Genomic DNA, 27,259 nt, shown 5'->3' on the forward strand with positions numbered 1-27,259 from the left:
AAACTGCATTTAGAAAAGATCTCTCTGGCTGCCAGGTAGAGATGTTGATGGAGTACTTGGATGAATGCAGGAGGACAGTTTCACAATCTGGGGAAGAGATGACGGTATCTTGGACCAGGATGGTGGCAGCAGAGATGGAGAAAAGTGAATCCATTTTAGGCACGACCTGACAGGAATTTGTGATGGGCTGGCTACGGGGGACGAGGGAAAAGAAAGTGTCAAAGATGACGCTGTGATTCTAACATACTCTTTGCCTCTGATGGATGGTGGTGTCAGGAAGGAGTGGGAGAGGTTTAGGTTTGGCAGAGGAAGATCCAGAGTTGGTTTTAAGTGTAGTGATGTATTGAGACATAAGCAGAAATATCGATTAGGCAGTTGGGACTATGGGTCCGGAGTGCAGAGGAAATGCCCGAGGTCCTTTAGGCAGAGGTAACAGGAAAAGAGAGGGTCTAGGGTTCAGCTGAACTCCAGCTGCCTCTGTTGTTTATATGTGATTCTCATCTGCTGTCTCTTTGTGTTCCATCCGTCTCATGCAGTCACGTCTTTCAGCTTATTTCCCGTATTTACCTCACTGGTGAGCCACCACTGTTTGCTTTCTGCATTGTGGGTTCATTTGTTGTTGTGCCTAACTGCTCATTCACTTTCAGGCCAGCATTTCTCTGTTTGCTTATCTGTGTCAAAGAAAAAAAAAAAATCCTAAACCTCCATTCTAGTTTGGGTAGCTTTTACTGTCTCAGCCACTTCACGCTGCTGACAGCCAGAGCAGATGAATCAAGGGCTTCCCTCCATATTTGATTTCTTCTAGAAATCAAACTTCATGTTTGTGCCCTCTCTACATTCTCAGACATTTAAAAATAAATTTTCCTTCAGCTGTTTCGTGGCCTGGGGTAAACAGCTCAGGAATTTCATTTCACCTAGTGAATCTAGAACAGTTCAAATGGCCCCCTCTCCCTCCACAGTGCTCCATTGTCCCTGAAAGTCACTGCCTCCAGGAATACACCTCCCTGTGGTTTTATTTCTCCCTGACCCACGCAAGCCAAGAATGCAGATTAACTATGATTTCCAAAATTCTTTGTGTCTATGTGATTGTTGAAAGCACAAGACTAATAAAGAAAAGTCTCACTTCTGCTTCCCCAGATGAGAAAAATTGTTTTTAGGTTTTACACCGGCCATAGAAGAGGACATGATGAATAATTTTCAAGGTTGTAAGCCAACAGTTTCCAACCCTAGAGGTATGCTACAAACACCTGTGACAATTTAAAAAATTGTATGTGCATGAAGACCCCATTCCAAGAAGCTTATTCCTAAGATCTGAGAAGGGGTATGTTTATCCAAATTTTAAAAGGCTGCACGGGGGATTCAGAAATCGATTGCCTAATAGATTTAAGTGACCCCCATCCAACCCAAGCACATGAGACTTTATTGGAAATAATAGTCACCCACCCGCGGCAAGCATCTAATAACAGTATCTGAACAGGCCAGCCGGGGCCTAGCAGTCAGGAGGAGAATTGTGCAATGGATTCCAAAGCAGAAAGGGCAAACTCCAAGTCACAGGAGCCAAAAGCAGAAAAACTGGTTATCGTGGCATCGCCGGCCCAGGCTTTGCTAGTGACCAACTGAATCAGGTGTGGAGATGGAAGCAGGTGGCCAGGCCAGAGCAGCAGAACCACAGCTTCAGTGAAGCATTCGTGTGTGCTGAGCTGAGGGGTTAAAGTTGAGGAAGAAGAACAAATTCTAGAGACAAAAGAGTGCAGGAGCTCAAAGATAAAAAGGGAGTAAACAGTCAATATGGAAGCTAAGAGCTCCCAAAATAGTTACTACATTTCTCCTGCTGTTGGCCAATAGAGGTCAAGGCCTTTGTTATTTATTTTAAGCTTCTCTGCTATGATTATTCACTTTGCTTCCTGATCCTTCCTATTTTTCATAAGGAAAATGAGGCCAAATGTTTTAGAAATTAGACTATGAATCTTACTTCTAATCTATTTTAAATTTGGGTCCTAGAGCTAAAAATTGCCTGCATTACTGAAATGTCAAAAATGATCCTATCTGAGTGTTTTATTCTGAAACAGAAAATAACATATACCCTTTTGGGCCCTCAGCAGTATTATAAAGCAGTATTATACTTAAATTCAGTAATTTTTATGGAGAAATAATAAAGTAAACTGGGAAGTCATTAGAATGGGCAAACAAGCTTTAGAGACATTTTAATTTCTCAAAAGTTCTACACGTTTCTGGGATCTGTAATAAATAAGAAATCGTCACTTTGCTAATTAGCATTATAAAGATAATTTAAGCCTCACAGACTTTGCAAAGCAAAAGAAGGAAGAGAAAAGCGATCAATGAGAATCCTACTTCTCTTGAACTTCTACTTTTTCTCATGTCAACTCGGCTTTCTTCCAAATGAAATGAATGTCTCCCTGTCAGATGTATTTCTTAGGCGCTGTTGGTAGGGTGCAATTATGGATAATTAAAAGGGAAAATGGAAACCCATGCTTTTCTTCTGCAAACATCAACTAGCAAGTCAGTCAATGAAGGTGTAGATTGAGAGGCCCTGTCTTCTATCTTACTGGCTATTGCAAAGGAACCCCGCTCAAGGCGCAGTCAAGAGTGTCTTTTCTTAAGACAGCCTAACCCCACCCCTCAAGGTTACACAGAGTTGGGCCCAGCCTGAAGATGGTGGCTGAGGCTGACATGCTCAGGGAGCATTCAGTCCATTTCCCTTCCCCGATCTGTGTGGAAAGCCAAGAGGGGAAATCTGGAGGAAGAGTTCAGATCCAATATTGCAGTGAAGCCCAAAAGAAATTCATCATTTTGAAATATTGCAGACAGGAAAACCTACCAAGAACAGGTTCACCTTCTGCCCCTAGAAAGCCAGGTGACATATGTATAGGTGTATGAAGAAGAACATGACTTTTATAGACATGGAAGAGTCTTGGCTCCATGATAGCTCATCCCTAACCATCTCCAACAGAAAGAAAAAATGTCTAATTCCCTGCCATGGTTTCCTGTCCTGTCCCTGAGAGCCCTGTGAGTCTACCTGGGTGAACAGGGAAAGCCAAATGGAAGGAAGTACTGTAGGCATATGTACAAGGAAGGTGGGACAAATGAGCCCTGAGGCCCCTCAAAGGATGGCTCCTGACCTCTGGTTTGAGGAGCGCTGATCCAGGCAGGCATGGGAGACATGCACTGCCCTCCAGCTGAGCAAGACCTACCTTCCAAGGTACTGACAAAGCTAAACTGAATACCAATTAGTAGTGGGCCAAGTGCTCATGGCCCAAATGAAATTTTGTTTCAGTAAAGCAAAATTTTAAATAAAATTGAACATTATGATCCAAGGCAGCCAAGCCATGCTTCTCCAGGCTCCCAGAACTTAGAACCAGGCAATGGACTTGGGTTCTAAGCAGCTATGTTTGAAATGCAGATTGAGGCCTGATTGCCCTGTCTCCTTGCTCAACCCTGCCTGGGAAGACTGTTTTGAAGTTTTAAGTTTGGGATCTGAAGGACCTGTATGTCACCAAGAGAACAACAGGTCAAGAAACTGGCAGATGCTCCAAATTAGAATCACCTTTGTAGCTGACAGAAGTGACTGCATAGTGGAATTAAAGGATGCCAGGGTAACCTTTCAGTCTAAATGTATCCAGGCATCCTGACCTGCATGTGAAATTCCAGCACTGTCCATTCACCCATTTGGGTCTTGGCTTTTTAGTGTTTAAAAGTTCCTTATGAATCCTAATGTATAGCACAGGGAACATATTCAATATATTATAATAACCTGTAATGAAAAAGAATATATATATGTGTGTAACTGAATTACCAAGCTATACGGCAGAAACTGATACAACACTGTGAATCAACTACCCTTCAATAAAAGAAAAAAGTGTTCCTTATGAAAGGACAAACAGCCCTGGAGTATGCAGCACCAGTGAGCAAGGTGCTGAGAGATGGTGACATGGAGATGGCAACTGGACCAGGCAGGTGCTATATTTTAAGTGACAGCCAACTTCTTCAGTAAAGGGCCAGAAAGTGAATATTTCAGCCTTCCCAAACCGTACCATCTCCATCAGAGCTACTCAGTTCTGCCACCATAGTGTGAAATCAGCCAGAGACAACATGTAGATACGTGAGTGTGGCTGTATTCCAATAAAACTTTGTTTATGGAGATTGAAATGTGAATTCAACTTAACTTCCATGTGACATGAAATAATTTTCTTCTTCTGATTTTTTTCCATAACATTCAGCAGGTCATAGTTTGCTGATCCCCACTGCATTAAGAAATAAAACTCACAAAATAAATCTTCCTGACTTCATTTTTAACTGGGATAGGCCTGACTATAACTAGATACTGAGCTCCTAAGAGAAAGATGGCCCCAGACACCACACAAATATAATGCTCCCACTAACGTCTCATAAAACACACTCTTTTCATTGAATTTGGAAGATGTTGTTCACTTAATTGTGAGTAAAGAGTGGTTTGCATTATGACCTCAGGAGAATCTTTAGGCATTTTTTCTCCATTTGTAACTGAAGATGCTAATTCCTGTTATTTCTCTCCCTCCTGGGGATTTCTCTAAAATTAATGAATGGTCACAAATATTAGTGCTGTAAATGTACTAAAAAACTTGGAGAGTGAGAATTTTGCAACTCTACTTTAGAAAAAACAAATGTACATAAAGCAAGATGCCACTTGCTAAATATGTGTAGTTCCTTGAATGGTAACCATGCAGTTAACATAACAACTACGCCAATGCCTTGTAGCTTGTCAGCTTTCTTCCTTTCAGAGAACTTCAGAGAAACATCTGTGCTTTCCACTTTGATCTGGGCTCTCAGCAGTCCTTTAATGTGCACTTGGACTTGTCCTTCCCTTCCCCTGTGATGGCTATGCCAAACTTGCCACAGTCCTCTCAACTCTCTACCCTACTCTACTCGAGAATACTCAGTAAATGACTTTATTCCAAATCTCAAACAGAATATTTAAGCTAAAATTTTTCAGCTGCATTGCCTGAACCCCAAATTACTGACATCTTCCTCATCAGCATCACCATTTCTCTAGCCTTAGATGCAATTGAGACCTTCTGCTCAAATGAGTATCTCCACCACCGGTACTCAGGATCCTATTCCCTTCTGTTCTCACGGGACCATGTTCCACGATTCCCTGTATTTTCCACCTGCTCTTCTCTCCTTTCTCTAGTAGTTTATAAATATGTTCCCATTTTCCAAGACAAAACTCCCTTAACCCTGAGTCTCCCCTTTGGCCATTTAGTCATAGCCTCTTTCTATCTTACCTGAGAACCAAGCTTCTTGAAAGAATGCTGTATATTTATTTTCTCTACTTTTCTATTACCAACCCATCTCTGAGTCCACCATAATCTGACTTCTCCGAAACTGCTCGGGTAAAAATTTTCAGAAACTTCATAATCATAAAATCCACAGAGTTATTTTCATCTGGGATTTATTGCAAATGGTGTTAGTGACCTAATACTGTATTTTTCTATATAACTAGACAATTGTTCTTATACTAACTATTAAATGCAATCTCAGTCAAAATCTCAATAGGATTTTGCATTGAGTTTGACAAGCTTTCCCTCGATGTTAAATATGGAAGAGCTGAGACTAAAAATATCCAAAAGATTTTAAAGATTAAGACTACGAGCTACCAAACACTTAGGTCCCAGTAAAAGTATAAGAATTAAAATAGTGTGACATGGGTATAGCAATGAACTATTCTAGGCTTCGTTTTCCTTCATTGCTCTGTATTATCTGCTACCATCTTTTGAGTCCCTCTCTGCTTCTATAAAACTTCTCTACTGGGAATGGCTCAGATCTCTCACTCCTCTGTCCACTTTCCTCCTTCTGTTTCTTGTATCTATTCCCAAGATGTTGTTTCCAATGTCTTCTTTTCTTACCGTAAACACTCCCCTAGAAAAATCAGAATTCGTCTTGGCTTTAGCTCTCACTGTCTAACCAACACTATTTCTCTGTTCCCTTCCCAAATAAAATTCTTAGAAGTTGTGGATATACACGCTTTCTCTGCCTCCTCCATCATCACTTAAAGGCGCACTGCGGAGGTTGTCAGTGACCTCCGTGTTGCCAAATCCACCGCATACTTCCCCTCCTCATTGTTAGTCTATCACTTTGCAGTTTTCCCCATGGCTGGCCACTCTCCTTTTAAATACCATCCATCCTCTTTTGGATTCTGTAATATGACTGTGATTTGGCATCTCCCTATTTCCTTTGGCTACTCTTCAAGTATTCAAAAAGGGTTCTTGCATTTTTACTTTTCCTCAAAGTGCTGAAGAGGTTCAATCCTGAGCATTCTCTTCTTTTTCTTCTTTGTACATTTCCTAAGTGGGTAATCTCATTTTCACAGCTTTAAGTTTCTGTGTCTCACTGTTTATAACTCTTAGTTTATAGACGGAGACTAAACTCCTGCAGTCAGCTGCCAGCTCACACATCTAACTGCCCATCTGACATCTCCACGTTGACTTCTCACAGGTGGGTTAACCACCAGGGCTGCCAGATAAATAATGCGTATAAACACAAAATAATGTTTTAGTATCAGCATGCAATACTTGTCACAGACTTCATCTCAAATTCAAATTTACTTGGGCATCCTGTTTTTTATGTGTTAAACTGGCAACCATCGTTGAACTCATGTCCAAAGTGGAACTCCTGATTTTCCTTTCCTCTGCCCTTCAACCCACTCTCTCTCCAGTGTTTCAAACTACATTTTCTTAATTTTAGTAGGTGGCACCCACTTTTCACCCAGTTCCTCAAGCTACAACCCTGAAGGGATCAAATCTGATTTTTCTTTTTTCTTCACCTCTAACAACAAATTCATCAGCACGTCCTGTCAGTTCCACCTCCTCATGTTTCCCAAATTCAGCCACTCTCCATGCCTCTGCCACCACTGTCCCTCCCCTAGACTAATTCAGCAGACCTCTTACCATTTCCCTCACTTTTACATTGTCCCTTACTAAGCTATTCTCTGCAGAGCAGCTAGAGAAATTAGTTTCATACCTACATGAGATCATTTATCCCTCTGCTTCAAATACTTCTATGGCTTCTGTCTGCACTTCAAATAAAAGAAAACTTTTCACTCTGGCTGCTAGAACTCCAAAGGACTGGCTCTCTCTGAACTCAGCTCGCACCACTTTGCTACCATTCGCCATCCATGCTGGTCCTGAAGTTCCCAGACACTCCATGACTTCTCACACTTCGGCACCTCTTCCTGGAATACTCTTCTGTCCCTGTTCCCCACCTCCTGGTTATCCTTGACACCTCAGATGAAACGACACTGCCTCAGAGAAGTCCTCCTAAACAGCTCATCTGGTAGAGTCTCCCCATCCCATTATTCTCTCTGGTCTATTATCCTTCCTCATGTTACTGTTACTTTCCTTCATGGCACTTAACACACTGGAATTTATTACTTTACTTACTCACTTATCTTTACGCCGCCAAGATTATGAACTCTGATCAGAGAGTCACAGATGATACCTGTTTTGTTCACTATCCATAAACAATGCCTGGGAACTTAGTACAGCCTCAAAAAATACTGAATGAATGAATGCATGCCTTACAAATTTACTTCTCTGGTGCCAGACCCATATGTCTAACAACTTCTGCCAGCTCAACAATTTATCTCAAGTGCCCATAGGATAAAGTCCAAAATGCTTAGCTGGGCTTTTCAGGATTCATACTGAAATATTTCAGTTTCCCTGAATGTGTCACCGGCTCTCTGACATCTTCATGTTTATGTCTGTCTCTCTGCCTCGCCTGTCCCTCTGACCTCCTGACAGTCTGACCAGTGAAATTTCATCTTTCAAGATTCTTCTCACACGTCACTTCTTCTTTGAAGTCTTCCCATAGCACTGTTAACCACTCATATTTTATGCTATCATATTCTGTACAAATCCCTATTCATAGCCAGCATTTATTGTATACTTTCCACAGGCCATTGATTGTAATAAATTTATTAGCATTCCACATATTTTAATCTTTACTACAACCCTGTAAGCTTTTTTGTTATGAGTTTCATTATTATTAGATTTATTATTATTATTATATCCATATGACAGAAAAGGAAACTGAGACAAAGAGAGGCTGGTAACTTAACTTAAGGTTTAAGAGCTCTTTTGTATGAGGCCAGGAGAGGCACCCACATAAACGGACTTCAGAGTCTGTGACCTTAATCACTATTCCTACTGCCTTGCCAAGCAGTCAACATACTGCAGAACACGTTTCTATCTACTTTCTATTTCCTTATATTCATTTCCCCATTAGATTGGGAGTCTCTCGTGGGCAAGCCAGTATCAAAATCACCACTGTGAATCTAGCTAAATGTTCATGAATAAATAGTTAATAGAGGCATTAATTTCTAATTGTGCAAAGTACTTTGCTTACATGATATTTGAATGGGGTTTAAAAATGAAGATATAAGGAGTTTAGAAAAGACAGATTGGTCTTTTGTAATATTTTTCAACTAGCAAGCAATTCAGTATACTAGTACAGTAATTTTTAGCATACTTTAATATGTAACTGGCTTTACCCTTCACATAAGCATAAGTAAATGTCAGTGCCTCAGAAGAGGAACGGAGCTTAGGTGATCGGTAAGCATTTTATGGCTTTGAAGGCATCACAATCGCTCTCATTGTTCATAATTCATAATGAGCACTGCTGCCCAGATGGAGCAGGAACTTATTTAAATGATGTTTCTTAAGAAGCACAGAAAGAAGGAAATCTCTCCAGCTGTAATGTTTTTCTCCACCTTCCTGCTTCTCCCCATATTTACTTTACACTACCCTGACGTTCATACATCCCCCCCCAACCATTGCACGTTGAGATGCTCCTTGGGATAAGTCATTTAGGGATGCCATTAAAATGCAAAACTGTGTAGTAGCACAAATGAACAGAGACAAGGAAAGGATAACGCATTTAAATGGTACCATGCATGTATTCAGTTAACTAGTAGGCAGCTAACAAGAATGAAGCACAGGACATGTAAAGTTTTGATGAGGTATAACGGTATGAAAAGAAAAGAAGAAAGTATGCTGGCCTAGAACCTGGATTACTGCAATGGGGCCAGGGTTGGCGAGGTCCACTTTTTAGAATTTAAGATAAAATTGCATTGTAACCATATGACAGAGAGCACAGCACAGTGGTTAACAGCGATAATGAGTTACTAAAGCAAACAGACCCGAACCGTTAATCCTACATCCCCCAGGTAACAATGGATGCGTTTCTTAAACTCTCTATGCTTTGGTTTATTCAAAAATAAAATGACGATAATAGTAACTTACATGGTGGCCATAAGACTTTAACTCCTGAGTCACAGCCAATCATTTTTTTACTATTTAATTTTGATCACAGCACTTACTAGCCACCTGATACATTACCATTTTTTTTTTTTTTTACTACCTATCTCTACCAGCCCCACAGTGGAATATCAACTTCTTCAGGGCACAGACCTCCTTTGTCCTGTTCAACACTGCGTTCCCAGCATGAGTGATACTTCCAAGCACTTGGTAGATGCTCAGCAGATGGATGATGAATGGAAAGAAGGAATGGAAGGCAGAGAGGGATGGAATGAGAAGAAAAGGTGAAAGGGAAAGATTAAAAAACAGAGTGCTAGAACTTCAGTAAATGTGGGAAATATTCTGGTGAAGGTTAATTAGATAACTATATTAAAACCATTTTCTCCCATCATTTAGTATGCTACAAGATCACTTTTATGGGCTATGTATTTAAATGCACGGATGACTTAACCCAATTTGGAATATTTAATTGTTCCTAGTTTGTTTGTACCATAAATAGTGCTATGATAAACATACACACACACATAATGAATATATTTCTAAGTCCTTGTGCACGTCTATGACTTCCTTAGTACAGACATCTAGAATTGAAACTACTTTGCACTCTTAAGTTTATTGCACATAATGCCAAACCTCATCCAAAAGTTTCTACCAATTTATACAACCATCAGCAATGTATGGGAGAACCTAATTCCCAAAATCTTCACCAACACAGAGAATTATTATTGTTATGAAAGTATATGTCATTGTTTTAATTTGCATTTTGTAATTACTCACAGGTATAGAAAATGTATTTTTATGTCGTTGTTTTATAAATTGCTGGTGAATATTATTTGCTTATTTTTCTATTGGATATTTTTCTATTATTGATTCATAAGAGAATTTTGTCTGTTTTTAGAGTAAGAATGTTAGTTCTTTACCATTATATCACATCAAAACACATTTTTCCAATTTGCCTTATAATTTTGCTTTGTTTAAATGTTAGCCTTAGTCCTAAAGCTCACCTTTTACAATTTAAAAGCTTATTGACCAGAAAACTAGACATTCTTTGTTGCTAGTAGAAGCAGCTTTAAGGAAAGGTGATCTACAAATGAGTTAAATTAACTTCCACAGTAACAAGAGGAAGAAAAGATCTGAAAATCTAAACTTGAGCTGGGAGGCAAAGCTCTACTCAGAGCTCATAACATATTTTCTTGTTAACAAAATACATTGGGGGATGTATGTTGTACGCTGGGATAAAGGCCATAATTTTTTAAGATCAGATTTCTTCTGGCACTTTTATCAATATATACCACACGTATTTGTTAGAAGAAAAGTAAAAATGAATAAGAGTTGAAAGCATTACAGTTTATTTGAAATACACTTGCCTGTAAATATTTAGGGGAAAGCACCTGTCAAAATACACTTCAGACTGTGTCAAGTTCAAACTACTTGAGAACTGGCTAGTAAATTATGCAACGGAATAACTCCTAGTAAATCCATTATATCTTGGATAGATCGAGCAGTTCATCGCCTGTGGAAATGCTGAATTTTGATATAACTTTTTAGGAAGTAGGCTATCCGTAAACCAAACAGTTTCATGGCCACACTTATCACAGACACCCTCCAACATCCTGCATAAGTAGCTTTTCTTTCTTCATTTGTCCCCGAGCCTGAAATTCCCAGCCAAGGAGTGGCAAATATGTGGTACATATGTCATTAGTCTTCCTGTTAATTGGACGTACGGCTACTGAGTTAGCCAATACCAATCACTTTTCAGAAGAAATGCTTGCTGCCTTGGGACCCTTTTTAACACAGTGCTCTGATAAACATCTTGTTCATGAAATAAATGTATAAAATAATCCAACATAATTTACGAAGCCAATCCAAAAGTTTCTAAGTTGTCAGTTATGTAATTGAAATATACCCCAACCCATTTATCTTGTAGTAAGAAAGGCACAGACCAATGGAACAGAATACAGAGCCCAGAACTAAACCCTCATGTATACTGTCAGATGATCTCTGATAAGGGTGACAAGACCACACAGTGGAAAGACATATTCTCTTCAACAAATAGTGCTGGGAAAACTAGGTATCCACATGCAAAAGAACGAACTTGGGCCCAAATTAACTCAAAACAGATCAAAGTCTAATGTAAGGCCTAAAACTATAAAACTCCTAGAAGAAAACATAACAGGAAAGCTTCAGGACATTGGCTTTGGGAATGATTTCTCGGATATGATAACAAAAGTACAGCCAACAAAAGAAAACGTAGGTAAACTGGACTTTTTCAAAATTAAAAACTTTGGGGCATCAAAGGACACTGTCAAAAGAGTGAAAAAAACCCATAGGATGGGAAAAAATGGGATAAGTGACTCATACTCAGAATATATAAAGAACTCCTATGGCTCAGCAATGAACAAACAACCAACTCAAAAGTGAGCAAAAGACTTGAATAGACATTTCTGCAAAGAAGATTATCAATAAGTACATGAAAAGATGCTCAACTGCCACCAATCTTTAGGAAAATGCAAATCAAGACCACAATGTAACACCACTTCACATTCATTAGGATGACTATGATAAAAAACAAAAGCAGAAAATCACAAGTGTTGGTGAGGATGTGAAGGAATTGGAACCCTCATGAATTTGTTGGTGAAAATATCAAATGGTTTGGCTTCTGTGGAAAACAGTTGGGTTGTTCCTCAAAAAGTTAAACACAGAATGACTGTGTGATTCAGCAATTATACTCCTAGGTTATATCCAAATAACTGAAATTGGGATCTCAACCAAATGCTCATACACCAATGTTCACAATAGCATTGTTTACAATAATCGAAAGGTGGAAACAAACCTAAAGTCCTTCAATAAACAAAATGAGGTAACCACGCACAATGGAATATTATCCATCAATTAAAAGAAATAAAGTTATGAAGCATGCTACACAATAGATAAACCTTTAAAACACTATGCTAGGTGAAATAAACCAAACACAAAAGAACAAATGGTGGGACCGAATCGGCAGTGGCTCGGTAGGCGCCTCCCTCTGGCAGCCCGCCAGGCTCCAGCCCGGCCGCGGGCATCGGAGGCTCGGCGGCCAAGAGTGTGCGGCTGTTCCGCTCAAGTGAGGCCTACGTGGAGGCCATGAAGGAGGACCTGGCCAAGTGGCTCAACGCCTTGTACGGCCTGGGTCTGCCCAATGGTGGCGACGGCTTCCTGACGGGGCTGGCCACAGGCACCACCCTGTGCCAGCATGCCAACGCTGTCACCGAGGCCGCCCGCGATGGCCGCTGCCCGCCCGCCCCTCGGTGTGGCCTTCCAGGCACACAGCGTGGTTCCCGGCTCCTTCATGGCCCGAGACAACGTGGCCACCTTCATCGGCTGGTGCCGAGCGGAGCTGGGTGTGCCCGAAGTGCTCATGTTCGAGACGGAGGACCCAGTGATAGGAACGAGAAAAGCGTGGTGCTGCGTCTGCTGGAGGCGGCGCGGCGTGGAGCCCGCCTCAGCCTGCTGGCCCCTCGGCTCGTGCAGTTCAAGCAGGAGACTCCGCGGGAGCTCCGCGCCGCGCCCCCGGCCCCTAACCCCCCAACTACTGGGGAGGACACCGCAGAGACCTCCGCCACCCCTGGGGCTCCTGCACGGGGCCCCGCATGACACCCAGCGACCTGAGCAACTTCGACGAGCTGGCGAGGGAGCTCATGGGCCGCTGCACCTGCCCAGACCAGTTTCCCACGATCAAAGCCTCGGAGGGAAGTACCGCGTGGGGGGCTCCAGCCTGCTCATCTTTGTGCGGGTGCTGAGGAGCCACGTGATAGTGCGTGTGGGCGGTGGCTGGGACACGCTGGAGCACTACCTGGACAAGCATGACTCCTGCCGCTGCTCCTCCACGGCCCACCGCCCGCCCCAGCTGAAGGCCGGCACCTTCTCCCCGCAGCGGGTGTCGCCTACCCCCAGTCCCCGAGCTGGTAGCCCAGCTCCAGCGGCTGAGCACCGGGGCTCCCGCCCCGAGGTGACACCTATTAGCTTACGCAGCTCAAAGGAGGGGCCCGAGACCCCACTCAGGACCCGGGACCAGCTGCCCGCCCTCCCCAATCCCCGCTCCAGCCGCTACTCCGGGGACAGCGATTCTACAGCCTCATCAGCCCAGAGTGGCGGCCTCCTTTGCCCCCGCAGTGAAGACTCAGGCACTGGCCCCCAGCGGGAGCGGCCCAGTGAGCGGGTGACCACAGGCACCCCTGCTTCGATGAGACGGCCACCTTCCCCGCACAGCCAATCCCGAGGCCGGCTGGATCGGGGGCGGCCTCATGGGGCCCCAGGAGGCAGGGGAGGCCAGCTGTTGGCCCCCGGCCCTGCCTGGCGGGCCCGGAGCCACAGCCCCGAGGAGCAGGCTGTGCTGCTGGTGCGTTGGGACCGAGACGGGCAGCGCTCGTGGGTGCCACAGGGCAGGGGCAGTGGGGGCTCGGGCAGGAGCAGCCCCCAGACTCCCTGTGCCCACAGCCCTGCAGCCCTCCGGCCTCCCCGGGCCCCCAGCCCCAGTCCAGAGTTGAGCACCACCCCAGCCAGTGTCTTCCACACCCCGCTGCAGCTTGACCCAAAGCAGGAGCAGCCACTCTTCCGGCGCCTGGAAGAGGAGTTCCTGGCCAACGCCCGAGCCCTTGACGCTGCTGCTGGCGGGACCCCCACTGGACCAGCCCCTGACCCGGTTCGGGCCCCAGACCCTCAAGCTCCTGACTCAGCCTACTGTTCTTCCAGCGTCTCCTCTTCGTCCCTCAGCATCCTGGGTAGCAAGTGTGGCCGACTGGGGTACTCTGGCAGGATGGCCAACGGGCTGCCCAGGCCCTGAGGCCCAGCCCTGTCCAGTTCTTCTGATGAAGGCAGCCCCTGCCCTGGTGCAGGGGGCCCACCAGATGCACCTGGTGGACCCCTGGCCGGCCCAGAGGCCCCAAGGACCTGGGCACGAGGCCGGACGGACACACAGCCAGACCAAAAACCCTCACACATCCCCACACCGAGGGGCCCCCACCGCCCATCTGAACTCACGGAGTCTGGGTCCTGGCATGCCCTGCACTCAGTCAACTTAAGGTAGAGCCAGATTTCTGGATATGAGGGACCAGCCCAGCTGACCCCAGCCCTCCATTCCTTCTCCTTTTCCTTTGTGGCCTTAACCCCTCTGCATCAGGGAGCCCCCTCCCCTGCCTCTTGGGGACCAGACCTCATGGGACCAGACCCCGTGGGACCACAAGGCATAATGGGACCTCTGTTGTACATTCCGGTTGGGGGATGAGCATTGATATTTAATTACTAATATTATTGAATAACTTAGAGGAGGCTGGGCCAGCCCAGTGAGGACCTCTCTTGAGGTCCTGTGGCCCTGCAGAGCCTGACAGTAAAGTTTTGTTTCAGCAAAAAAAAAAAAAAAAAAAAAAAAAAAGGTGTGTAATTCCACTAATTTGAGGTACTCTGAAAAGACAAATTTGTAGAGACAGAAAGTAGAATAAAGGTTACCAGGGCTTAGGGGACTAGGGAGCTATTTAATGGTTACAGAGTTTGGTTTGGGATGATGAAAAAGTTCTGCAGATGAACAGTGGTCATGGTTGCACAATGATGGGAAGGTACTTAATGCCACTTAATTACACGCTAAAGATGGTAAAAACGGTAAATTTTGTGTTATGCATATTTTATACAATAAAAAAGTAATATACCTCCCCCTTTTGACCAAAATAGGCATTAGACATCATAATTAGCCTAGTAGAATTTCATTTTAAAAAACAGCCACACTCTACATTAAAACACCTGATTTTCCAAACCAAAAATGGGCAGTTATAAAATCACTTGTCAATTAATTTCTATTTTAAAAAAAGAACTATTACAGGACTGAGAGGGAAAATACAAACTTCAGTTTGTTCACTTTAAAAAATGATTATCACTATTTTTTCCAAACCACTAAGCTCAAACAGAACATGTTAAAATTTTCTAAGAACAAATCAAGCAAAAGATTATTTTCAGAAGTGGAATAAACTGCTGTTTTTTCCAGTATATTGTCTCTCTGAAATTTTCACTCCAAAGTAAATTGTACCAACACTTGATATTATTAAGGTGTAAGAAACCATTCTCTCTCTTCAGAATAGCTAATAGAAAAAGATGTGACTTGTCATAATGTTTGGTAAAAACACAGAAATAATTTTCCAAATATTTTAATATTCAGAATCTTTAAAATACCGTTTTAAAAATTGCTGCTGTTTTAGAAGAACTTTCTGGGCTCAAAACCACTCACAGTTTAATGACAGATTTAATCTTTAACCCAGAGCACAAGACAAATATATATAATTATTTCTCTAAATGTTTATGAGGGGTAAAATTTAATTTACTCTTTGTGGTGCTTTATCACAAGCATTATCCCAAAATATAATGGAATCTAGTTTGTGTTGTTTAAAATGATAAAATGTTAAACTAACCTTCGACCAATGATTGTTGGTACTCAACAACTACAGAGTTGGTGTTTTAGGCATGGGTAAACCTTGTTTAACTTAATGTACTTGTAATTAGACTGAACAGTCTGGCCCCAGATTCTGCACACTTATCCATGATGTTGTTTCCTATATTGCAACTAAGCTTTTTTCTTTTGTCAAAATAGGTGTACGCTGATAGATTATGTGGGCTTTCTTCTTTTAATTATCAGCGGGAAGGGAACATAATAGGAAACTCATGAGGAAAACATAAACATTGCTCCAAGAGGGATCATCAGTTTCTGCTTCATTCAAAGAAGAGTTGCAAAGACACATAAAAACTTTAAAAAGCAAAGCCAAAGTCTACATGCTTTCAACATGCATCTCTATACTAGAAATAGTTTATTGCTTTTTACAATTAATCCATTGCTTTTGGTAACTGAAATCAGAAGATAAAGTTTCACCAGACATTTCCTTTCCTCAATAAATCAGATCTATCTTCACTTACTTTATTAACTTATTTCCTAAAAAATCTCCCCCTTATATTATGTCACATTCTGTGAAAACTAACTGATTCTTCAAAAGGTGACCATCTTAAAAGTAGATAATGTCTAATTTATGTATTCCAACTAGTTTGCATCTATAGAAATCTCACCAAATGACATGTAAAGATATCTATTCTCATGATAGCCCTATAAAGCAGCATTTCATATGATGGTCCAGAGAAATTCTGAAGGTTAATAACTTTGGAAATGTTCAGTGACATTGACCATAGATTAAGACATTGGTCTAGCAAGAAATAGCTCAGCTTTTTAATATCCAATGTAATATTCTACCCATGATATATTACTAGCTCCATTTAACACAGGAAACATTAATGTTTAAAATCAATTAAAATTCATAAAGAACTATATGTTTCCCATTGTATAAATGAATTACATTATATAGAGGTTATTTCAGAGCAGTTTATTTAATTGACCTTTCAATTCTACCAGCTCTGCCAGTGACAGGCTTTTTAAAAAGCAATTAATTTTATCTAGGTAACAGGGGTTAAATATTTCCCCACTCCACTTGTCTAATACTTTATTAAATATATGATTTAACATATAACATATATTTTGTTGCAAAAGAATGACAAGTATTGGTTAAACGAAGAGCAATTTTCCCTGTCTGCCCTTTCTTGCTGAATTAAAGCTTGATTCTAGTTCATTGTATGGTTCTGTTAATAAAACTGTCTATTTAAAACAACTGTTAAAGTCTACAACACTAACATAATGGATGCATTATCCTAGAATCTCAACAGAGGTGTTTTCTTATGTTAATCTGAGTCTTTATAATACATGCCATTCACAGAGAGTTGTTTTCTTAATAGAAACAATTTATACTTTCAGTGAGCTCTAAAATCTAACCCAACCTCCACAACTTTCCTAACGTGACATGAAGGGGTCATATTAATTCAGAAAAGGGGGAAACTTGAGGCTTTGTTTTTCTTTTCAACAGCACAAATAAGTTTCTGAAAGCAATAGAACCACAAATTCTAACACAACACTAGCTACATATAATTAACTGGGTGACCAACTGAAGACAGCTCCTCAGAAAGCTTTGCCCAGACATTTTGGCAGTTCATCCAATTTATAAGCTTCTGACTGAGAAGCTTATAAACCCCTATACTATTCTTTGATTTCTCAGAACAGAACCCAGGGATAGCCTCTCTCAAAAGCCATGTGAGCTCTTCACAGGCTCACAATGATCCTGGGATACTGACGTTAAGACCAAATACACGGTCATGAATAAATTCACTCTTCAAAGTATAATGTGCTTAGAAAGAGTTGAGTCTATTTACTGTCTTCAAATATGGCTAAGAGAAATAAAAATTAAATATAATAACTATCATAAATCTTTCTAGATATGAAAAAATTAACAATATATTGGGTACTGGCAGAAGAAATTCTTCTAGAGGCCAAAGAGATGCTGTGAAAGAGTCCTTTAAGGCAATGAGATATTCAAGCTTCAGGCTAAACAGGGAAAAACATTCTGTAGAAGAACATGTTATAATAAACTTTCATATTTTCAAACCCTATTTCTGCTAGGAAGCTGAAGAATATAACTTTCATATTCTAGTCCCATCATATTACAGAAGGATTGTTGCTCAAGAGAGAAGCAACTGGGCTTCGGAAAAATTCTATTAGCTTAAGAAAAGAAGAGGTCACTTCATAATAAAAAGGAAGATCATAACCAGGGTACCTGGGTTTACCTTTGCTTTGCGAAAATGGTAGACCGCCAGCATGCTAACGAAGTCGAGCAGCATACACAGGGCTTGGAAGGAGATGATAGCAAGTCGCAAATATTTATCCTCCTGGACAAAGCAGGGGCTGTCATCAGCACAGTAGGGACAGCCCTCCCTGCAGGGTAGGCAGACATGGGCTTCTTCTGACACATCCTTTGCACTTCCTGCAAAATGGTGATCCGGACCCCTTCCTGAAAGTTCCAAATAAAACCACATTGTCATTGCACTTCTCAGGGAGATGAGACTAAGTACAGAGTCAAAACACATCCTCATCTCTTCATTCTTTTTCCCTCTTATTAAAGACCTTTCATCAACCTTTTTGCTAGGGGAGAGAGTTGCTTCACCTCTGGAGTCAAACAAAATTCTTTTATGCTTTTGATTTGAAAGAAATTGCATTCAGAGTAATTGAAGAAAATTAGCAAAAATTGAGCCAAAACTCATTAAAGGCAGGGCACAGTTTTCTAAGTCTTTTATATCATTATCTACCACTCACCAATGGAAACTCCCTATGGCACAAATCATATTCCATAAATATTTGTTAAAGAATTAACTAGAATGAAGGTTAAGAAAGTTGTGTCATTCCTGTAGCAAGTAAACATACACAACACTTTTGGAACTTCTTGACCTAGATGGCACAGAATCCAAAATGAGGCTTTGATTGCAGCTTAATCCAGCAGGGATCTCATCTACCAAGTTCATTGGGTCTAAATTGGATAAAATGGTACTTAATCGACAGTTGTTCAGTGTGCACTTGCCTAATGATGGTGCATCCTTTGCCCAGAGTACAATCCATACTTACAGGCTATCATGTAATTTCCTACTCTGCACACCCATAGGATGTTTCCACACTATTAACTAACTGCTGCTATTGATCGTCCCTTTAATTTTGTCTTAGTTATCAAACTTAGATCTGAAGTCCAAAAGGTAAGAATTCTCTTTAAGTGTTGAGTTGAGTTTAGCATTTACAAATACCCAATAAACAACACATACTTAAAAAAAAAACAAAACCTGTTTCCAACATGAAAGACATTCATTAGTGAATGTCTTCCCAATTTAGTATATAACACAAGCACACAGTTCAGTATATAACACAACTTTGAGGAATTTGGGAAAGGAGTTGTTCTGGTTAACAGTATTTTAATAACACAAAGTTTCACAGAAAGTCTTTATTACTTTTAACTCTTGTTGAAGGTTCACAATCTTTCTCAAATGTATTTTTGTCTTCATTCCTTACTTAATAAACATGATAGCAAACATAATTGAATATTTCTTTGTTGATCCAGGATATACTGCTGTTTAAGAGTCTTCATTTCTGTTACACAGTGAAAAGCAGATGAATTTTAGCATCCAGCTAATACAGCTCCCATTTGAGACCTTAGGCAACTCACTTGACCACTTTGGGTCTTAGTTTATTTATATATGAAATGTGAATTGCTGTGGGGTTTAAATGAGATAATGTATATAAATCACAGTGTCTGGCTTTCTCTTCTTCAAATATGGGAGATGCAAAGAGGAATTAGGAATCCACTGATACCTTAAGGAAAGGCACTACTGTCCAAAAATAAAGAAGTTTACAAGAAAGAGGTGAGATATGGAGGGAGTCAGTGGCAATGATAAGCCTGATTGAGATAAGTTAAATTTGAGGTTCAACTCATTTTTCAGGACAAATTGCAATAAGTGAGAAATAATATGAGGTTGGGGTGTGAGAGAAGAATCAGTGTCAGAGAAAAAGAACCCACATGGAGCTCTGGGAGTAATTAAGGTAATGACTAGGAATTGCAATGAGGAAGAAGCTAAACAAGTAGAAGTTTTCACAATGTCATAGACAAAAACTGGGATTTACAGGAACATGCTGGAATGTGATCAGAGAGCCTGAATGAGGAGACTATGAGGTTTGATGATTACTTCATCCTTCATTGACCTTTAAGACAGTAGTTTCCAGATAGTGGCAGAGATTGAAATTAGGTTGTCAGGGCTTAAGGAGTAAATATGTGATAAAAAAGAATATTGTTTCAATAAATGCTACACTGAATTAAAAAAGCAAGAAAAGCTCATGGTTAATAGGAATAGTAATGGGGTCAAAAAAAAAGGATTTTGGTTTTGTGTTTTGTTTTCTTGTATTACAGGTGAGATCTTAACATAGCTGCTGTCAGCAAAATGAGGTAATGAAAATTAAAGAAAAATTGAGAAGATTAGTAAAGACTTGAGAAGTCAGGATTGGAGGTAATCAAGAGCATAGTTGGAGAAATTAACTCTAATAACTGATGTCTCTTCTAACACTAGAAAGTAGAGGTATAGTTAAGATTTTTAAAGTATTTTTTAGAGAGAGGAGAAATCAATTGAAAATCATTTTGAAGTAGTGAAGAAAGGAAATATGGAAGTCAATCTTATAAAGTCTTACACTTTTCAACAGCTCAGGTAAGAATATGTGTTGAGGATGAAGGTGGCCAGTTTTGAGGCTGAAGACGTGAAAGATTAAGGCAGCAATCAAATACAAGACATCTGGTTGGATCACTTGGCAGAAAAGGAATCCAGTCAGAGTAAGATGCTATGATTTACTAGATTCAGTCAAGATAGTTTTTTTTTTTTTTAAATTTTCTACAAGTATCAGTAGCATAGAAACAAATGAGGAGAATAGAGCATTTGAGGGGAGAAAATAAAGAAAAAGGATTGTAACGATGTTGTTGCAGGGAAGGAGGAAAACCCAACACAAGGCTGTGTAATGGAGCTGCAGCCTGTACTCACTCGGAGGAGCAGATGCTCGATCTTCCAGGGACCCCCCGAGTATGAGTCAATCTAAGGGACTAAAGAGGAAAACACTGCCCCATCTTCAACCTTACTCATTGCTCAAAGGTAGCCTCCAGAGTCATTAATTTCCACACATTTCTGGGCTTTGCACTTATGAGTCCAGAGCAGATTCCTACACCCTGAAAATTAACTTCAGTCGTGCCCCACAGCAGGATAGAAAGTCAAAAGTGGGGTCTCAGGCAAAGCAAAGTACAGCTGTACTTATGCAAAGCTGTTCAAAGCTTTCAGGAAATCGTCACAGCAATGGCTAGGGTAAGAGGTAGGGCCAAGAGGCATGTGGAAGGATGAAAAACAGGTGTGTAATACAGACACAAACTTGAGGAATAATAGGACACACAAGCCAAAAGCTATGAAGTTTGAAAGCCTAGGTTACTAAGAAAATAATGAGTTAACAAACTCTTGAGTGAAAACTGGACAGTCATGTAAGTGAAGCCAGAAAGATCACTGTATTTAGTAAGACTGAAAAAGCTGTCAAGGATTCAGATGGTCTGATGAGGTTGACAAAAATGTCAAGAGTGCTAAGAACAGATTTGGGAGACAGAAGTTGACATTTCCTCTTCTGGCCAAGATGGAAGAATTGGGATTGAATTTACTCTTTCATCAGAAACAACGAAAAAATGAACAAAATATTAAAAAGTAATTGTTTTACAGACACTGGACATTTGTAACAAAGGACAGCGATTCCTAAAAAGTACAAACACTCTTCAAATAAACCAACCGTCATAAACAGAACCAAAACAAAATTTAAAATAGTAAAAATAAAGTATCTATAGAAGATCTTTGTTTTGTGAAATAGTCCTTCTTAACTCCATCTTGTCTTTTTTGCTTCAGCTAAATAGCCAGATATTTTTCATAGGTTTAAAAAGCACTTGGCTGCTTGTAAGCCAAGCAGTATATATAATTTACTCTCAATACGAATTAAACTTGAAACCTCATCCCCATCTGCAAAGGGATTCTCCTGATAGTATCAGGAGAGGCTACTTAGCACACTGAATCACTTGAACCTGAAAAATACTGCAGCATGTTAACCTCTCTGTGTATTTGAGCTTGTTAGCTTTTGTACCATATGGCCATGGCAAGCAATGACAGTCACATTTTAGATATAGCTGATAAGTCCTTCAGCTTTGTAAAAATTTCAGTCATTTTTAACCCATCAAAATTTGAGAGTTCCTTTCTGCTTAGAGCCAAATCTGTGATCCATTCCAGTCAACGTAAAAAACCTAACCCTACCCCTGACTTTTCTCATGACCATTATTTTACTTTTGCTCAATTTCCTCATCTTTAGCTGTGACCCTGCTGCATAGTATGCATTTCTGTAAGGTGCTCTGCATCACTCTGGAATGAGCTATGAGACAGAAGGAACTGGGAGAATGGTACCTCAAGTTGTATAGCATTTGACAGATACACATTATTATTCAATTCAACAACTATTTTCTGAGTGTCAAATTATGTGTCACACACTGTTTTAGTGGGATAAAGTAGTGAACAAAACAGACAAAGGTATCTGTGTCTGTGGAACTTATGTTCCAGTGAGGCAAACAGACACAACCAAACAACATAGCAAGTAAATTGTACCATATGTTAAAACTTACAAGTGTCAATATAGCGAATATTTATAATCACTATAAATGGAGTATAACCTTTAAAAATTGTGAATCACTATATTGTACACCTGTAACCTACATGATATTATATAGCAACTATACTTCAATTAAAAAATAATAAAGAAAGTTTGAATAATATTCCTCCAAAACAACTGAGAAGTGCCAAGAGGAGAAAAAAGTGAAGTTGGGGGCATCAGATGTGCTGGCGTGGGAACTGCAATTTTAAATAAATTGGTTAGGGTAGCTTTCATTCTAAAGGTGCTATCTGAGCAAAGATTTGAAAGAGGTAAGGGGGTTAACCATTCTGACTTGTGAGGGAAGGGAATTCCAGGCAGAGGACACAGCCAGTGCAAAGGTCCTGAGGTGGGAGCATGACTGGCATATCCAAGGAAGTGCAAAGAGGCTGATGTGGCTGGAGCATACTAAGTGTGGGGCAGTACAGTAAAAGGTGAAGTCAGGGAGGTAACAGGGTCAGATCATAGAAGGCACTGTGGGCAACTGTAAAGACTTGGATTCTTCCCTCAGTAAAACAGAGAGAGCCACCATGGGAGTACTGAGTAGGGGAGTGACGTGATATGCCTCATGTTGTTAAAGGATGACTCTGGTTGTATAGAGAATATAATACAGCAAGTAAGGGAGAAGCCAGGAGTCTTGTGAAAAGCTATTGCAGTAAATCCAGGTGAGACTTGATGGTGTCTGGGACCACAGGGTAACAGTGAAAAATGGCTGGATTCAGCTATAGTTTGAAGGTGGAGTCGACAGAATTTTCTGATGAGTTAGCTATGGATGAAAGAGAAGAAGGTCAGGGATGATTCCAGGTGTTTGGCATGAACAAGTGGATGGATGAAGTCACTGTCAACCAAGATGGGGAAGAATGTAGGTGGGAAAGTTTTTGGAGAAGATCATAAGTTCAAACTTGGCATTTCAGTGTAAGGATATCTACCAGAGACCCAAGGGATAATGTCAAGTAGGCATCTTGATATATTAAGTCTGGAATTTGGAAGAAAGGTCTGCAGGGAAAATAAGATATAAAGGTCATGGGAATTCAGATCACATTTAGAGCCAGGAGACTGGATCAGATCTCCAAGAGAATCAGTGTAGGTAGAGAAGACTCCTTGGGACCTCTGATATTAATGCCACACAAAATCCTTAATCACACAAAACTTTTCCTGGCCATGACTCATGTTTTTAAAGAGTACTGAATTACTTCTTTCATAACTGCAAATACAAAAAGGTTTAACAGAAAAGCAACCAACCAACAAAGAAATATTTTCTCTGGATTTAAATGACTTGATCAAAGAGCTAAAGCTGCTATCTTGGTTTGGGTTCACCAAAAGCAGAGCCTGAGATAACAATCTGGGTACAGATAACTGATTTGGAAGGTGATTTCCTAAAAGGGTGAGGTAGAGTGAGACAAGGAAGAAAAAAAAGGTAATAAAAGGTACATTATTGAGTTGGATGTCACTGTGGGTAATGTGGGCTCAATCTTTCTGGGAGCTCTCTACACACTGCATACAATACCCTGCAGAATTGTCTCTCCAAAGGGATGGGAGCATTTATACAGCAACTACCAATCCCACTGGTTGATAGTTGTTCCCAGGGGACTTCAATTTCTCCAGCACTCCTGGACAAGGGCTTGAGCAAGCTTAGAGGGCTTCAGAGGAAGCCCTGAGGCAGAAAAGGAAATTCTGGGGACACTTGAGGGGAGACACTGGTAGCATGCCCTGTAACTATCATAGTGGGTAAAATCTGAGATATATCAAGAGTATGTGATGCAGGGCACAAAAAAGAGATAGCTTCTAAGTTCCAAAGTCATATAAAACATGATTTGAACAATACACTGACCATAGACTTAGAGAGGTGAGCAACCCTAGAACTGGTCAGTCTCACAGACACTTGAATTACGTGGTTAAACACTTTCCTCCATGTTCACAAAGCAAATTACTTTGTAGAAGTAGTTTATTCTTGCCTGTGGTCCTTTTCTTTCCTTTATAAGTACTACATCTCAATCCATTTGTTAAAGATAGCAGAGAATGCAGTGAATTGCTCCCAGTCTAAACTATCATGTTTAAAGAGCAGAACCCTGGCCACTTCCCTTTTTATCATATAGATTGTAACCGTATTGCAGTATGGTGAGATATGCTAATAAGGTGGGTTGATCAAACTACCCAAATCGGACTCTCAGTGAGCTTACATCATCACCAAAGGAAAAACTTTAATTTCACATTAGGAAAAAAAAAAGAAGGCAAACAGTTTCTTTTCTCAGATTTCTCCAAATTCAACAACTGATATTTGTATTGTCAAACACCCATAAGACATCCTGCCACATTCTAAACATTTGGGTTTAAGATCAGTTACTTGTTTTCTCTTTGTAAGACTTTTCCAAGGATTAAAAAGGAAAAAGAAAAAGAAAAAGAAAAAATTTTCTTCTGTGATTATAAATGGAGTACATTCTCTGTGAAATTTATTCTGTGTATATTAAGTGCATATAATTAAATCCTGTTTATATATATTTAAAATTAGCCTTTCTTCTTTCCTTATTAGAAAATTTTATTCCTAAATCAGACTTACATACCATTTCTGCATAATTGAGAAAGATACACATTTCTTTCACTAACCCAATTCTGTTGCACATTTGTCTTTCTTAATTATGACCTCCTCTACATTGATATAATTTGTCATTCACATAAATCAAAGTTCTTTCATAGTGATTGCCATGTCCCCCAATTCTAATTTCCTGGAAAGACTGTTGCTTGTTTAGATTCAACCTACTGAAGCAGAGAATGGGAGGTAGAACTCAGGAACACAAGAACCTCAGGTAGTCCTGTTGCATAGTCCATCCCTATGGACTATAGTTGATCCCATAGTCCAAATGCAACTATCCAGCACCATTGTTCTCTTTACCAACATTACCCGAGATCCATACCAACACAGAGAACTCTTCATGACTGATTCACTCTGTCTCTGTTCACTTCTCTTCCCAATGCTCCAAGCTCTTATGACTATTGTTAACTGCCTGTGTTCTACTGTGCTTACTGCTAGAATTCCATAGATCTATATGCTGATCCCCAATAAACTGTAAACTCCCTAAAATAGGACTATGGTTTTATATTTTTATTTTCCAACCTAAAGTTATAAAAGACCCAATATAAATTACGGGGCTATAAAATATGATCATGAGTACAGGACATACCACAGAGAAGCCCACAGACTCCATTATTTTCCTCAAGTAGGACTGAAATAACAGTGAACAGGTATTATGTCTACTGAAATAGTAGCAGCTAGATATAAGGTTGGAAATGGACATAACTCCAAACAATTCTATGTTTCCTGATACGGGTAATACTAAGTTATCTTGGCTAAGTGAGTTTTTCAATATTCATGGATAAAAAGCAATTTGTTAGAAAGTAAATAATGATCACATTTTATCCTTTGTACTCAAAATAATCACAAGACCAACTCACAAATGTCAAATAGTGAAGTGTTATCATGAGAAACTTTCTCTTTAATAATTGTCTTCACTTATTTTACTACAAAAAATTGTAACCAAACATGACCCTATGGGGCCTTCCTGGGACAGACCCTTCCCCCATACCCTCTACTATAGCTCCTCTCCACAAGTACCTCAATACTATTATCTCATGCATGTTTCTTGAGTTTTTCCAGATGCTAAAAACCACCACCAAATGGAAGAAATTAACTACTTGATGATCATGAGCATCTAGCCCCCAGACCTTCTAGTGCCTAAGGGTTGATCGTCATCAGCCAATTGGAAAATTGTGCACATACTTTGGGATGCCTCTCCCTCAGCTAGACTTTAAAAAGGCTTAGCTGAAACCCTTTGGGGAGTTCAGGGTTTTGAGGGGCAGGAGCCACTTGTTCTCCTTGCTTGGCACTGCAGAAAACCTTCTTCTGCTCCAAACTCTGACATTGCAGTATTGTTTGGCCTCACTGTGTGTCATGCACATGAACTTGTGTTCGGTAACAAAATTATGAGGTTCTAAAAGGGACACAAAGTGTTAAAATGGAGAGAAAGAAATTGAAGAGAAAGCATAATTGAAGAAAAAGCAAAACTGAAAGTCAGAGATGACTTCTAAAGCTCAAGAAAGTTAAAATTAAGGATAGAGCCTTTACATTTAGTGTTTCCTATAGGATACAAAGCATGATCAAATAATTTTCTGGTTCCAAAAATATTTTATTAGTTTATGCTGAAGTTCTCTATCTAGGACAAGAAAATATACACAGCTAGTAGAAATCATACTACTATTAGGTAATAATAATGGGCTTTTGGTTAACCTACTGAATGGTATATTATGTTTATAATGGTTCAAAATTTTAAGTTCCCAGAGACCAGGGACTGTGATCCATACACCTTTTTATACACTCAGCACCAAAGACAGTAATTTATACATGCTGCTGGGAGTTCAAAATTTGTAGATACTGACAGGCATATGCAGAATAGATAAACAAGATTATACTGTATAGCACAGGGAAATATATACAAGATCTTGTGGTAGCTCACAGTGAAAAAGAATGTGACAATGAATATATGTATGTTCATGTATAACTGAAAAACTGTGCTCTACACTGGAATTTGACACAACATTGTAAAAATAACTATAACTCAATAAAAAAGTGTTAAGAGAAAAAACAAATAAAAAAACAAATAAGCAAATATAAAAAAAATTTATACATGCTGGATACTCAGCAAATAATTGGTGATAATGAGAGTGCTCTCTCAAAAGAATAAAATTAATTGGTCTATAATACAAAAATATAGTTTAAAAAATTCAATTCAAATCTTTCTTCATGCTCTCAAACCAC

General features: G+C 40.2%; 2 protein-coding genes across 2 annotated transcripts in view; one reads left to right on the forward strand and one right to left on the reverse strand.

Annotated features, from left to right (window-relative positions):
• The window catches only part of GPR158 (G protein-coupled receptor 158), a 304,199-nt gene that overhangs the window by 122,849 nt on the left and 154,091 nt on the right, over positions 1 to 27,259 (reverse strand). Inside the window, exon 4 of the mRNA XM_032474100.1 lies at positions 17,991 to 18,214. Coding sequence (XP_032329991.1) covers positions 17,991 to 18,214 — 224 coding nt within the window. The remainder of the gene's footprint in view (positions 1 to 17,990; positions 18,215 to 27,259) is intronic.
• LOC102522893 (GAS2-like protein 1) lies at positions 12,941 to 14,694 on the forward strand. Its single transcript, XM_032474101.1, is given in 2 exon segments — positions 12,941 to 13,034; positions 13,037 to 14,694. Coding segments are annotated over 2 exon segments (1,191 nt in total). The 3' UTR covers positions 14,134 to 14,694.

This window comes from Camelus ferus, chromosome 35, assembly GCF_009834535.1.
Source record: "Camelus ferus isolate YT-003-E chromosome 35, BCGSAC_Cfer_1.0, whole genome shotgun sequence".
Lineage (NCBI taxonomy): Eukaryota > Metazoa > Chordata > Mammalia > Artiodactyla > Camelidae > Camelus > Camelus ferus.